This window comes from Microtus pennsylvanicus, chromosome 5 (assembly GCF_037038515.1).
Source record: "Microtus pennsylvanicus isolate mMicPen1 chromosome 5, mMicPen1.hap1, whole genome shotgun sequence".
Taxonomy (NCBI): Eukaryota; Metazoa; Chordata; class Mammalia; order Rodentia; family Cricetidae; genus Microtus; species Microtus pennsylvanicus.
In genome coordinates, this window is record NC_134583.1 from 68,666,204 (window position 1) to 68,680,175 (window position 13,972).

At 44.1% G+C, this 13,972-nt stretch overlaps 1 protein-coding gene across 6 annotated transcripts in view; it reads left to right on the forward strand.

Annotated features, from left to right (window-relative positions):
- Srcap (Snf2 related CREBBP activator protein) overlaps positions 1-13,972 on the forward strand; it is a 51,097-nt gene that overhangs the window by 18,628 nt on the left and 18,497 nt on the right. For 3 of the 6 annotated variants that reach the window (XM_075972355.1, XM_075972357.1, XM_075972356.1), the window contains exons 12-25: positions 37-362; positions 462-639; positions 883-1,019; positions 1,254-1,423; positions 1,713-1,905; positions 3,617-3,753; positions 3,846-4,032; positions 7,325-7,494; positions 7,828-8,114; positions 8,294-8,581; positions 9,142-9,306; positions 9,582-9,767; positions 9,987-10,253; positions 10,778-12,261. In XM_075972355.1, coding sequence (XP_075828470.1) covers positions 37-362; positions 462-639; positions 883-1,019; positions 1,254-1,423; positions 1,713-1,905; positions 3,617-3,753; positions 3,846-4,032; positions 7,325-7,494; positions 7,828-8,114; positions 8,294-8,581; positions 9,142-9,306; positions 9,582-9,767; positions 9,987-10,253; positions 10,778-12,261 — 4,175 coding nt within the window. The remainder of the gene's footprint in view (positions 1-36; positions 363-461; positions 640-882; positions 1,020-1,253; positions 1,424-1,712; positions 1,906-3,616; positions 3,754-3,845; positions 4,033-7,324; positions 7,495-7,827; positions 8,115-8,293; positions 8,582-9,141; positions 9,307-9,581; positions 9,768-9,986; positions 10,254-10,777; positions 12,262-13,972) is intronic. The other 3 variants (XM_075972358.1, XM_075972359.1, XM_075972360.1) reach the window with 3 other exon arrangements.

Genomic DNA, 13,972 nt, shown 5'->3' on the forward strand with positions numbered 1-13,972 from the left:
GAGAAACAACTTACTAAGCTTTTGTTTGTGATTTAGATTCTGCTGAAGAGCAGAGTGAGGATGAGGAAGATGAACATTCAGAGGAAGAAGAAATGAGTGGGAGTTCACAGTCAGAAGAGTCTGAGTCTGAGGATGCTCAGTCGCAAAGTCAAGCAGATGAAGAAAAGGAAGAAGAAGATGATGATGATTTTGGGGTGGAATACTTGCTAGCTGGGGATGAGGAAAGGAGTGAGGCAGATGGAGGCAGTGGGCCTCCTACCCCAGGTCCCACCACTGCTCTAGGACCCAAGAAAGAAATTACTGATATTGCTGCGGCAGCTGAAAGTCTCCAGCCTAAGGGTTATACGTTGGCCACTACCCAGGTATCCATGGGTTATGATTCTTTTTCTCATATCTTGAGTTTACTGTTTCCTACAAAAATGCCTCATATTCACCATGTGTGATAATTTCCTCTCTCTTAGGTGAAGACACCAATTCCACTTCTTCTACGGGGCCAACTCCGAGAGTACCAACACATTGGCCTTGACTGGCTGGTTACTATGTATGAGAAAAAGCTTAACGGCATTCTTGCAGATGAGATGGGACTGGGGAAGACAATCCAGACCATCTCCTTGCTTGCTCACTTGGCCTGTGAAAAAGGTAGGTATCTCCAAGGGTCTCTTAGCTAATTACTGGTAGGACATCTTATTTACTGGAGATTTTCCCCGCAGAAAAGTACTGCTGTCATGGTAGCCTCCTTGAGTCTTGTCAGTAATGATATAAGGACGACAGCATAGGTGCTGAAGTCTTAAGTAGCATCAGAAGATACTAGTCAGGGTCTGTTTAAGAACCAGAGCTACAAGATTTACACAGTCTTACTATGTCTTTTCTTTTGCTAAACAGGTAACTGGGGTCCTCATTTAATCATTGTTCCTACCAGCGTGATGTTGAATTGGGAGATGGAATTGAAACGTTGGTGTCCAAGCTTTAAAATACTCACTTACTATGGAGCTCAGAAAGAGAGGAAGCTCAAGCGGCAGGTTTGATCTTCTGTGTGGTCACTTTCCTTATTAATGTCCTTCAGTTTTAGATCCTTATGTTAATTACTTAGCCTTATTTTCCTGTTGCTTCATTCTCTTGCTGGTACTATTTAATTTCTCCCAATCTGATTTCTGTCTTTGAGTACTTTAACATGTCTTCCCTTTCCCCTTGTATTTTTCTGTGTGTTTTTTCCACTTTATTATATGCTGCTTTCTTTCTCTTTGACCTCTTAGGGCTGGACCAAGCCCAATGCTTTCCATGTGTGTATCACATCTTACAAGCTGGTGCTACAGGATCACCAGGCTTTTCGTCGCAAGAACTGGCGCTATCTCATTCTGGATGAGGCTCAGAACATCAAGAATTTCAAGTCCCAACGGTGGCAGTCACTGCTCAACTTCAACAGGTAAAAATGAATATAGAGATTTGTCGGAGAGTTGTCTTGGATGAAGGGTTGGCTGCCTGGGTTAAGAGTATATTAAGAGTCAGGTGATGGTGGTACACACTTTTAATCTCAGCACTGGGAGGCAGAGGCAAGCGGATCTCTGTGAGTTCAAGGCCAACCTGGTCTACAGATTGAGTGCCAGGACAGCTAGGACTGCTACACAGAGAAACCCTGTCTCGAAAAACCATAAAAAGAAAGAAAGTTGGGATTCTCCTGACTATCTTCATTCTAATTCCTTCTCTCTTTACAGCCAGAGGCGCCTGCTCCTGACAGGAACTCCCTTGCAGAATAGCCTCATGGAGCTGTGGTCCTTGATGCATTTCTTGATGCCACATGTCTTCCAGTCTCATCGAGAGTTCAAGGAGTGGTTCTCTAACCCTCTAACTGGCATGATTGAGGGAAGCCAAGAATATAATGAAGGTCTAGTCAAACGCCTTCACAAGGTAGAGCCTATGTTGTTTGTAAAAGTATTAATAATAATAAAAATTTAAGGACAGTAACCTAGTAAAGTTTTAGAAGTCAGTGCTAGGCTGAACTAAGTTGTCAAACTGTACTGTTCTAGATAATAACCATTGCCAAGCTGAGCTGCTTTGCATTAGATACTCTTTGTTTTCTGTTGTTGTTTTTTTTTTTTTAATTTTCTTTGGATCTTGATACTGTGCTATGATTTCTCTTTATCTGGATAAACTTATTTTTTAGGTTTTTATTTTTATATGTATAGTGTTTTGCCTGAATATGTTATGTGCATTACACACTTTGCCTAGTGTTCAAGGAAGTCAGAAGAATGTGAATACTCTGGTAATGAGTTACAGACAGTTGTGAGCCTGTGATGCTGGGACTTGAACCCAAGTTCTGTGTAAGAGCAGCCAATGCACTTAACTACTGAGCCATCTCCAGCCCCAGTCTGGACTTTTTGAATGTGTGTGTGTGTGTGTTTGTTTGTTGTTGTTGAGACAGGCTCTCTCCATGTAACTAACCATGGCTGTCTTAGAACTCCATATGTAGAACAGGCAGTCTGGCCTTGAATTCACAGAGCTGCATCTTCCTCTGCCTCATGAGAACTGAGATTAAAGGCATGTGCCTCTATGCCCTTTTGTGGTCCTTGAAATTAAATTTAGGGCCTTATTGCACGTGCTAGGCATGTACTCTATCACTGAACTGTATCTCTTGACTCTTTCTGTTGAGGGTGTTGTCTCTGGCTTTTTCAGCTTTTCAACAACATATTTCAACATTCTGAAGCACCCCGTCCGTTTCTTTTTATTTTTTTTCTTTTGGTTTTTCAAGGCAGGGTTTCTCTGTGTAGCCCTGGCTGTATTAGAATTCACTCTGTAGACCAGGCTAGCCTCTGCTTCCCAGGTGCTGGGATTAAAAATATGCACCATCACTTCCATGTGACTTATTTTTATGTGCATGTGTGTGTGTACACTCACTGGGGACCTTGGAACTGAAGTTACAAGCTGTTGTAAGCCGCATAACATGGATACTGGCAACAGAACTTAAGTCCTCCACAAATCTTTGCATTTATTTATTTTTGTTTTTTTGAATCAAGATTTCTCTGTGTAGCTTTGGAGCCTGTCCTGGAACTCGCTCTGTTTGGAGCCTATCCTGGAACTCGCTCTGTTGACCAGGCTGGCCTTGAACTCACATAGATTCACCTGTCTTTGCTTCTCACCTGGGTTATTTATTTATTTACTTGTTTGTTTATGTTATTCCTTTGGTGAGGATTTCATTAGGTTGCCCAGATTGGTCTTGAACTCCCAGATCCAAGTAATTTGCTTGCTTCACTCTTCCAAAGTGGCTGGGTTTACAGTCACACAGACTTAACATGCCTGGTTTATTTTTGTAGGCATGTAACAAAGAGTCATTCCTCCAAATGTAATTTGAGTCATCTCTCTTTCAAAGTTAATTTGCTCTTGGTGCATCTTTGTATGTTGTGGTACAATTATTTTTGTGTTCATCTTCTCTGTAAACAGTAAGTTACATGAAAGGAAGATTTGCATCTGTGTAATTGGTATCTGACATGCCTGCTGACATTTTGCTGATGAATTAAACCTGTACTCTGCCTATCCTGGGTCCGAAACGCATCTGATCTAGATGGACTATGGGGAGCTTAGTGCCCACTCTTCTGTTAGCACCCTGCTTATTTGCCTTTAGGTTCTGCGACCTTTTTTGCTTCGCCGAGTAAAGGTGGATGTTGAGAAGCAGATGCCCAAAAAGTATGAGCATGTTATCCGATGCCGGCTTTCCAAGCGCCAGCGCTGTCTCTATGATGACTTCATGGCACAAACCACGTAAGGGAGGACTGAGGGTAGACCCTGGTACTCTGGGTTAGAATGCAGGTAGCTGGCAGAATGTCCCTTATTGATTTTTCCTCTCTCCCCAGAACTAAGGAGACACTAGCTACAGGCCATTTCATGAGTGTCATCAACATTTTGATGCAGTTGCGGAAAGTCTGCAATCATCCAAATCTATTTGACCCTCGACCTGTTACCTCCCCTTTCATCACCCCAGGCATCTGCTTTAGCACCGCCTCTCTGGTGCTAAGGGCCACTGATGTCCACCCACTCCAGGTATGTAGTTGCCCCTAAGGTTAGTGATTTCTTACCTAAACTTCCTACCTCTTATTTAGTGTCTGACCTTTGGCATATTTACTATTTCCATATTTTATCAATCAGTACTATTTTCCTATCTTCATTATTTTCTAGCCATGTGACCTTTGGCAAGTTAATTATTAGCCTGAGCTTCCTTGTTCATAAAAACAGGGATTATAGAGCCTAGCCTACAATATGCTGGAGAGTCAAGTTAACACTTTTTGAAAATGTCTGTCATTTCTTTAACTATTCGGTAAATACTAATTTTTCTTATTCCCTTTTCTTCTTCTTCTTCTTTTTTTTTTTGTTTTTTGTTTTTGAGACAGGGTTTTACTATTTATCCTTGGCTGATTTGGAACTTACTATATAGACCATGCTGAACAGGTCTGCCTGCCTCTGCCTACCCAGTACTGAGATGATAGGCATGTACCACCAGGCTTGCTCTTTTGGGATAGGGTCTCATCTATCCCAGGAAAACTTCAAACTCCTAATTGTTCTGCATCTACCTTCTAAGTACTGGGATTACAGGCATGTGCTATCAACCTGAATCCCTTAATTTTGTAACTGTGAACCAGACTCAACAAATTATCATTTTAACTTATTTTAAGTCTACATTTCAGCAACATCAGGAATTTCTGTTGTGTAGTCATCTCCACCATCCATCTTCAGAGCAGCTTTTGTTTTCTTAAGCTGAAACATTATACCTGTTGAACAACTGTTCCCTTTCTCTTCATCCCCGACATCTGTCATTCTATTCTACTCTGTTACTATTCTGAGTACTTGATGAAACAGAATCATAAAGTACTTATTTATTTATACCTTAGCATATATGTAAAAAAATTCCTCCCCGACCCATTTTTAAAGTTAATACACCTTAAATGAGAATGTTAGGCCTAGGGTATAGCTCAGTTGATAGTGTGCTTCCTTAGCATACACAGATCACCATATCAACTGATTGTGGTGGTCCTTACTTGAGGTGTGAAGGTTAGAGGATTAAAAATTCAAATGCATTCTCAACTATATAGTTTTAGCCTAGCCCTGCAGTATCTGAGATTTTGATACCCTGCTTTCAGTACCAAAAAATGTAGGGGTATTTTTATCATTCAGATCATAATGGCATAGTATTTTTTTTTTTTTTTTTGGTTTTTCGAGACAGGGTTTCTCTGTGGTTTTGGAGCCTGTCCTGGAACTAGCTCTTGTAGACCAGGCTGGTCTCGAACTCACAGAGATCCGCCTGCCTCTGTCTCCTGAGTGCTGGGATTAAAGGCGTGCGCCACCACCGCCCAGCATAATGGCATAGTTTTTAACCCCATTGTTTAGTAGCAGTGTAACAGACAGCGCCACTCTTTCTCCCCTAAATAAACGATATTGCTATTTAAGAGACTGTTGTTACCAAGAGTATAAAGGTCACCACAAAACACTTTCTTAACATATATTTGCATTCTCAAATGTGAACTAGATAGAGACTAGGGTGGGAAATAGCTCCTTGGAGATGCTTTTTTTTTTTTCTTGAAGTACAAAAAAGGCCTGGAGTCTTAATCTTCAACAAAGTGGTACTGGCTTTCATATTTACAAATAGCCTGAGAAATGTAGCAGGCTGTCAGATCACCTTTCAGTTCCTATTTCAGAGCCAACTACTGAGTGAAAGTAGCAGAGTTACTCTTGGGACTTCTATCAGAATCATGGCGCTGTTTTGAATGTAAATCTTGGTAATAGCGGAGCCTCTCATTACCATCCCATTAAATAGTGCTCCTTGAAACTGGCTAGTTAAAAAACCTGGAACTCTGCCTAGCCCTCTCCCACCTTCCCTCTTTTCTCCATTGGGGAAAAAAAGCAAAACAAAACCTGATTTTCACTTTGAAGATTAGAGGCTAGTGTCCCTTGCAGTGGTATTAAGTGCCCTCTCACTGCATGGCTAGTAGGTATACCGGATTCCTTTTCCATACCAATCAGCTGTCCTGTTTAGGGGAGGGCAACAGAAACTAGAACTCAACAAGGCCCACAATTTTGTCCACTTCACTTCCTCACTTCTCTTCCAGAATATATGCTAGCCTTACTTTGACTTTGAAGAATTGGCTCACTGGGCGCTAGCAGCCTGGGAGTTTTTGTAGGGCTGGCCAGCAGGGTGGAAATCAAGGAATTCCAGGTGAGAGTTTTTGTTGGAGAAGCCAAAGCCAAACAGAGCTTCAGATTCTCTCCTCAGGCAGATTTCTTTTCTTAGGACTAAATAGTATTTCATTGTTTGGATAATGTCACATTTTATTTACTTATTTTTCAGTGGGCATTTGACTTGCAGATTCTACCTTTTGAATGAATGAATTTATTTTTTAAATAAAAAAGACAGGGTGTGTTGCTATGTACAGGTCATCCTTGAAACCAAGATCTTTCTGCCTCAGCCTCCTGAATGCTAGGGTTACAGGCGTGCACTGCCATACCCGGCCTACCTTTCAGGTTTTATGAATAATGCTGCTATGAATGTACAGATAATCTGTTTGAGTTCCTGCTTCCTATTTTGAATCTGTGCTCAAAAACAAAGTTCTGCACACCTTTAATACCAGCACTTGGTAGGCAGAGGTAGGTAGGTCTCTGTGAGTTTGAGGCCAACCTGCAGCCTGGTCTACAAATGGAGTTCCAGGGTAGCCTGGGCTGTTATACAGAGAAACCCTGTCTTGAAAAACCAAAAAAAAAAAAAAAGAAAAAAAGGAAAAAAAAGAGAAAGAAATAATGCTAGTTTTTTTTTTTTAAATGAAGTTGCTACATCATGTGATAATTCTGTTTTAATGTTTTGAAGAGCTGCCTTATTTATCCATAGCTGCTGCTGTTTATTTTACATTTCTACCAGTAGTGTCACTGGGTTCTGTTCACATCTTTTCCAATGGATTTAAAGATATTTCATTGTAGTTTTAATTTGCATTTCTCTAATGATTATCCACTTTTGGTATCTTTCTATGTGCTTATTTATATGTCATTGGAAATGTGTGCATATCCAAGACATTGCTGAATTTTATTTTTATAAAGCTAGTTGTTTTGTCAACAAGCTGTAGTTCTTTGTATACTTTAGAAATTAACCTCTTGTCAGATATGTGATGTACCAGGTACCTTGTCGCTTTCTGTGTGTTACCTTTTTACTCTGTCCTTCCATTCATGTAAGTTTAAATTTTAAATGTCCAATTGTCCATTTTCTTTTGTTACCTTTACTTTTGGTGTCATATCCAAGACATTATTACCAGAATGGTTCCTTTGATAACATGCTTTGTGTTTCTTGTGGCAGCGAATTGACATGGGTCGGTTTGATCTTATTGGCTTGGAGGGTCGAGTCTCTCGATATGAGGCTGACACATTTCTACCCCGCCACCGTCTTTCCCGCCGCATTCTGTTAGAGGTAGCTACTGCTCCTGATCCCCCACCTCGACCCAAGCCAGTTAAGATGAAAGTCAACAGGTACGTGCATTAAAGGAAAAAGGGGCTGGGTTTCTTGAAATAAAAGGAGAACTTGGAATAGAAAGATTTGTAAGCTAGGTTAGTTCGTACAAGTTGCTTAAGAGTGTACTTGCTGTAAAGGGATTGGGGAAGCAGAATGACCAAGAGCTCTGAGAGGGGCTACTGGTGTTTTTGTTCTCTCTTCTTGGTGCTTTCTGATTATCTTTGTTTTCCTGTCCCACTTTCTCCTTAAAATGGGGGAGGGGTCTCTTCTTTCTTCTTTTTGTTTGTATAGTCTTTCTGCCTTGTCTTAATTTCTTTTGTTACTTATTCATTCCTTCTGTGTCTATTTAGCCCTTTAATTTTTTCTCATAGGATGCTGCAGCCAGTGCCTAAGCAAGAAGGCCGTACTGTGGTGGTGGTGAACAGCCCACGGGCACCCCTTGGCCCTGTCCCAGTCCGCCCCCCTCCAGGCCCTGAGGTGTTAGCCCAACCCACCCTTGGTCCAGTACCCCCAGTGCTGCCAGCACCACTCATGGTGTCAGCTTCGCCTGCTGGAACCCCAGTTGTTCCTGCATCCCGGCCATCTGGACCTGTTCTCTTGTCTCCCTTGCAGCCAACTACTGGTCCTCTCCCCCAGGGTGAGTTAAAATGAAAACAAGGGTTGCTTCTGGGTATGAACTAGTTAAATTAAGAGAGTTCAAGAATGAGGGAACATACATAGTGTTTAGTAGACTGGAAGGAATAGTAGTAGTATGGACTTTTGCAGCCCAGCTAAGGCGTTTGTCAAGTGGTATCTGACAGATGTTTGTATCTGCAGTGTTGCCATCCCCCATGGGAGTCATGAGTGGGACCTCACGGCCTCCCACACCAACCCTATCACTGAAGCCAGCCCCACCTGCCCCAGTTCGCCTGAGCCCAGCTCCACCTCCAGGCTCTTCTAGCCTGTTGAAGCCCCTCACAGTGCCTCCAGGCTACACTTTCTCTCCTGTTGCTGCTACCACCACTTCTACCACCATAGCAACTGTTACCACTACAGCAGTGCCAGCTCCAAATTCTACACCACAACGCCTCATCTTATCTCCTGAAATGCAGGCTCGTCTGCCCTGTAAGTTTTCAGACATCTGTGATGAGGGTCTTCAGATAAAGAAGCTGCATGCTAGAGAGCTATAGGAAAAGAGGAGCAGGAAAATATAAAGTTTTGGCAGCTAGTTCACACTGGGTGTTTTGCTAAATAGTGGTAAATCATAAATAAAAGACCTCAAGGAATTTGGTTTATTATGTGGGGGAGATGGCTCCTATGAGTGAATGGTAGTAAGCTCAGCAAGATGAATGTTTGGAGGAGGATGACATAACTCATTTGTAAATTACTTACCTAGCATGTATAAGATCCTGAGTTTAATCTTTTGAATGCAAAATCATGAGAAAAATAAATGTAAAAAGGTGTTACAGAGCAAAAGGTAGTCTTAGTCTGGTAGCAAGCCATTGGAGAATGTAAAGGAGATTGCAGGTGGCACTGGACACAAAAGATTCTGAGTGGAGGCTTTGTTGAGTATGATAAATTATGGAAAAGGTTTAGGCTCAGGAAATAGATGCTTTGTGGGGGGTCTGAGATGTGGTTTTGAACAGCATGAGCCCTGTGTATATACGGCTTTCTCTTGTTTGTAGCTGGAGAAGTGGTCAGCATCGGGCAGTTGGCCTCCTTGGCACAACGTCCAGTGACGAGTGCTGGGGGAAGCAAACCTCTCACCTTCCAAATCCAGGGCAACAAATTGACTTTGACTGGTGCCCAGGTGCGCCAGCTGGCTGTAGGGCAGCCCCGCCCGCTGCAAAGTAGGTAAAACCCACCCCCTGTCCTGCCTTTTTCCTCTTTATTCTGTCTTCTTTGTTTGTGTGACTCTTTGGATGTCAGCCTTTATGTCTCTTAGTTTGGTGGGTAGGGCCAGAGGGAATGGTTGGAAGGGGTCTTTGCTAAAAATAGGAAAAGTTAATTCTAGAGCTGTTACTCCTTGCCTATTCTCTCTCTTGCTCTTGCCTCTGCCCTCAAGCTGATAGGTGCTTCTTTCTTTTTTTCTTTCTCTCTTTCTCTCTCTTTTCCCTTAACCCAGGGAATGTGGTGCACCTGGTGTCAGCAGGGGGGCAGCACCACCTCATCAGCCAGCCTGCCCATGTGGCCCTCATCCAGGCCGTGGCCCCGACCCCTGGCCCCACCCCTGTCTCTGTGCTGCCTTCTTCGACCCCCAGCACCACCCCTGCCCCCACTGGCCTCAGCCTTCCGCTTGCTGCTAACCAGGGTGAGGCTCTTGGCCTTTGTATTTACTCAGCCCTTATCTGGCCTTGGTCCTTGCAGGCATGTCCTGGGCCAACTGTGTGTCTAGCCTTCCTTCAGTGTTGTTTCTCTTGCCAATATCTCCAGTATCTTGTCTACCACTTTTTCTTTCCTCTGGACTTCTTGCATTCTTGGGTCTCTTGTTTCTTTTCTACCTTCCTCTCAATGTAACTTCCTCTTGCAGTGCCGCCATCCATGGTGAACAATACAGGCGTGGTGAAGATTGTAGTAAGACAGGCCCCTCGGGATGGACTGACTCCTGTTCCACCACTGGCACCAGCACCCCGGCCTTCAAGTTCTGGGCTTCCAGCTGTGTTGACATCACGCCCTACATTAACCCCTAGCCGTCTAACGACACCAACTCTGGGCACTACTCGTGCCCCCATACCAACACCTACTCTGGTGAGGCCCGTCCTCAAGCTGGTCCACAGTCCTTCGCCTGAAGTCAGTGGTAAGTTCATAACAGCTGAGGCCAGAAATTTTTATCAGAAACGAACGAGACATTGGTAGCCCCGTATGTTTCTTAGTCACAATCCCTAATGTCTTAATTTGTTTAGTCTCAAACCTTGACCTATTTAAGATACATTTGTCAGAATCTTAGAGAAAGAAAGGCCAAGCTATCCTGTTCCTTAAATTTTTGACCTCATGGGGCTGGAGAGATGGCTCAGAGGTTAGGAGCATTGCCTGCTCTTCCAAAGGTCCTGAGTTCAATTCCCAGCAACCACAGGGTGGCTCACAATCATCTGTAATGGGGTCTGGTGCCCTCTTCTGGCCTGCGGGCATACACACAGACAAAATATTGGATACATAATAAATAAATAAATATTTAAAAAAAATTTTTGACCTCGTATTGTGGGACTGAAGGGTTTCTGGAAGTTGGTAAAGCTTGTGGGTTAGTGGAAGGATGGGGACAGATAGTGGCAGGAGCTGAAAAATAATTCTTTATGAAGCTAACTTTCCTCTGTGTCTCCACAGCATCGGCGCCTGGAGCTGCTGCCATGACCATCTCTTCTTCTCTGCACATGCCATCCTCACTCCCTGGACCAGCCTCTTCTCCACTGACAATTCACAATTCCTCTCCCCTTGCTAGTCCTGTGTGCTCTACAGTCTCAGTCCCTGTGTCATCTTCACTTCCCATCTCTGTCCCTACCACACTTTCCACCCCAGCTTCTGCTCCGCTAACCATTCCCATCACAGCCCCCTTGCCTGTTTCAGATTTAGGTCCGGCTCTGTTGACCAGTGTGGCTCCAGCACTGGCTGTTGTCTCAGCAGCCTCTGGACCACCTTTGGCATCAGCTGGCGTTCCCCCATCAGTGTCAGCCTTGGCTCTAGGTTTGGCTGCTACTCCAGCCCTGTCCCCACCTCAGACAGCTGGTCACTCTCTGTTGTTGGCGACCACCTCTTCACATGTTCCAGGATTGAACTCAGCTGTGGCCCCAGCATGTTCACCTGTCCTGGTGCCAGCTTCAGCTCTGAACAGTCCTTTCCCAGTATCACCAAGTTCAACTCCAGCTCAGGCTTCTCTTCTGGCTCCAGCACCTTCTACATCTCAGGCATTAGCCACCTCTCTGACTCCTATGGCTGCTTCACAAACAGCAATCCTGGGCCCTTCTCCAGCTTCTCCTTTGGCTCCACTTTCAGTCCTAGCTCCTTCACCAGGCTCTGTTCCTGTTCTGGCTCCATCACAGACTCCAATTCCAGCCATAACGCCACCATCAATGCCAGGAACCCCTTTACCTTCATCATCACTGGTATCAGCCTCAACTCCTGTGATGGCTCCCTCATCAACGCAAACTGTGGTATCAACCCCAGTTTCATCACCTCTTTCAAGTCAGACATTGACCCTAGCCCCAACTTTAGCAAGTCTTGGTGGATTGTCTCCGTCTCAGACACATTCTTTGGGAACAGGGAGCCCTCAGGGGCCATTTCCAACTCAGACATTGTCATTGACTCCAGCATCATCCCTGGTACCACCGCCAGTGCAGACACTGTCTTTAGCACCAGGAGCACCACTGGGTCCGACTCAAACACTGTCTCTGGCTTCAGCACCCTCTTTGGCTCCAAGTTCTCCAATAGGCCCAGCTCCAGCTCACACACTGACTTTGGCTCCAGCATCATCGTCAGCTTCACTCCTGGTCCCAACTTCGGTGCAAACACTGACCTTGAGCCCTGCCCCTACTCCTGTGCCCACTCTGGGTTCATCTACCACGCAGACTTTAGCACTGGCCCCAGCCTTAACACAGGCTGCAGCTTCCCAGGCGTCTTCCCTCGTCGTTTCATCATCTGGTGCCGCTTCCATACCTGTCACCATGGTAAACAGGTTATCTGTTCCCAAGGATGAGCCTGAGACACTGACTTTGCGATCTGGTCCTCCCAGCCCTATTCCCACTGCTACCTCGTTCAGTGGGCCCCGGCCTCGGCGCCAGCCCCCACCACCACCTCGTTCCCCTTTCTATCTGGTAAGTTTTGTTTTCACAAAGGAAATTGAGTTTTCTTGTGTTGATAGAGTGCATGGAGTAGTTACAAAGCCTAGTGTATCGTGGCCAAGTCACATTTGGATAGACTCCTCTTTTGTGGGTGTGTGTTCCAATCAGTAAAACAGAAAAAGTAATGTCTTATTTTCTTGGGGGGTTGTTTAGTTTGGGTTTGGGTGCTAGGGATTGTACCCAGCACCAGGTAGTAAACTCAACATTACAAAATTAACCCAGAATAAAAAGGTCTAGGTAGGGGGCTGGAGAGATGGCTCAGTGGTTAAGAGCATTGCCTGCTCTTCCAAGGGTCCTGAGTTCAATTCTCGGCGACCACATGGTGGCTCACAGCCATCTGTAGAAAGGCCTGGTGCCCTCTTCTGGCCTGCAAACATGCACACAGACGGAATATTGTATACATAATAAATAAATATTTTTTTTTTAAAAAAAAAAGGTCTAGGTATTCCCTTCGTATCTTACCCTATCTTTTTCACCCTATCAGAGATGTTGCTTATTCTTTGTTAAACCTCCACACTTTATTAAGCAAAAGTTCCACCACTGAAGTATATCACCAGTGCTTGGCCACTCGTTTTTGTTTTTTTGCTAATTTGGTTGATGGTTTTTGGTTTTTTGTGAGAGGGTTTCTCTGTATAACTCTGGCTATTCTGGACTTTGTTCTGTAAGACCAGGTTGGCCTTGAACTCAACAGAGATCTTCCTGCCTTTCCTGCCTCCCAAGTGCTGGGATTAATGGCATGTGCCACCACTGCCTGGCACTTGCCCTCTGTTTTTAAAAAAGTTTTGTTTTTTTTTTTTTTTTTTGGTTTTTCGAGACAGGGTTTCTCTGTGGTTTTGGAGCCTGTCCTGGAACTAGCTCTTGTAGACCAGGCTGGTCTCGAACTCACAGAGATCCGCCTGCCTCTGCCTCCCGAGTGCTGGGATTAAAGGCGTGAGCCACCACCGCCCGGCATTTTTAAAAAAGATTTTTTTTTTAATGTTTATTTTTGAGTATGTTATGTATCTTTCCATATATGTGCACATTGTGTAGATGCTCTTTAAGGCCAGAAGAGGGCATCAGATCCCCTTGAACTCTATTATAGTCTGTTGTGAGCTTCTTGATATGAATGCTGGCATACCTTTTTTGAAGACAGTTTCACTATGAAACTCTAGCTATCTGGCTATCCTGGAATGTGTGTCATAGTGACCAGCCCAATGATGGCACTGGAACCCACAGAGATCTGCCTCCCTTTGCCTCCAAAGTGCTGGGATTAAAGTCATGCACCAAAAATGTCTGACAACAGTTTAGTAGTTTTAAAGCCAAACTAGTAAGACAGAAGTGGGAAAGAAATCAATCAAATCTTTCAGATTTCCAGGCTGATAAGTTCCTCCCCCCCCTTTTGTTAAGGTTTGTTTATTTATTATGTATAATGTTCTGTTTGTCTGTATGCTTGCTGGCCAGAAGAGGGCACCAGATCTCATTACATATGACTGAGCCACCATGTGGTTGCTGGGAATTGAACTCAGGACCTCTGGAAGAGCAGTCAGTGCTCTTAACCTCTGAGCCATCTCTCCAGCCTGATAAGTTGCCCTTTTAAAGCTTTACTATACCTAGGTGACTCGTTAGCAAATTCCCAATTTTATTTTCTGGCTCTTGTCAAAAATTTTTGGGATTAGCCTTTCTGTAACTGTTTTTAAACCCTTAA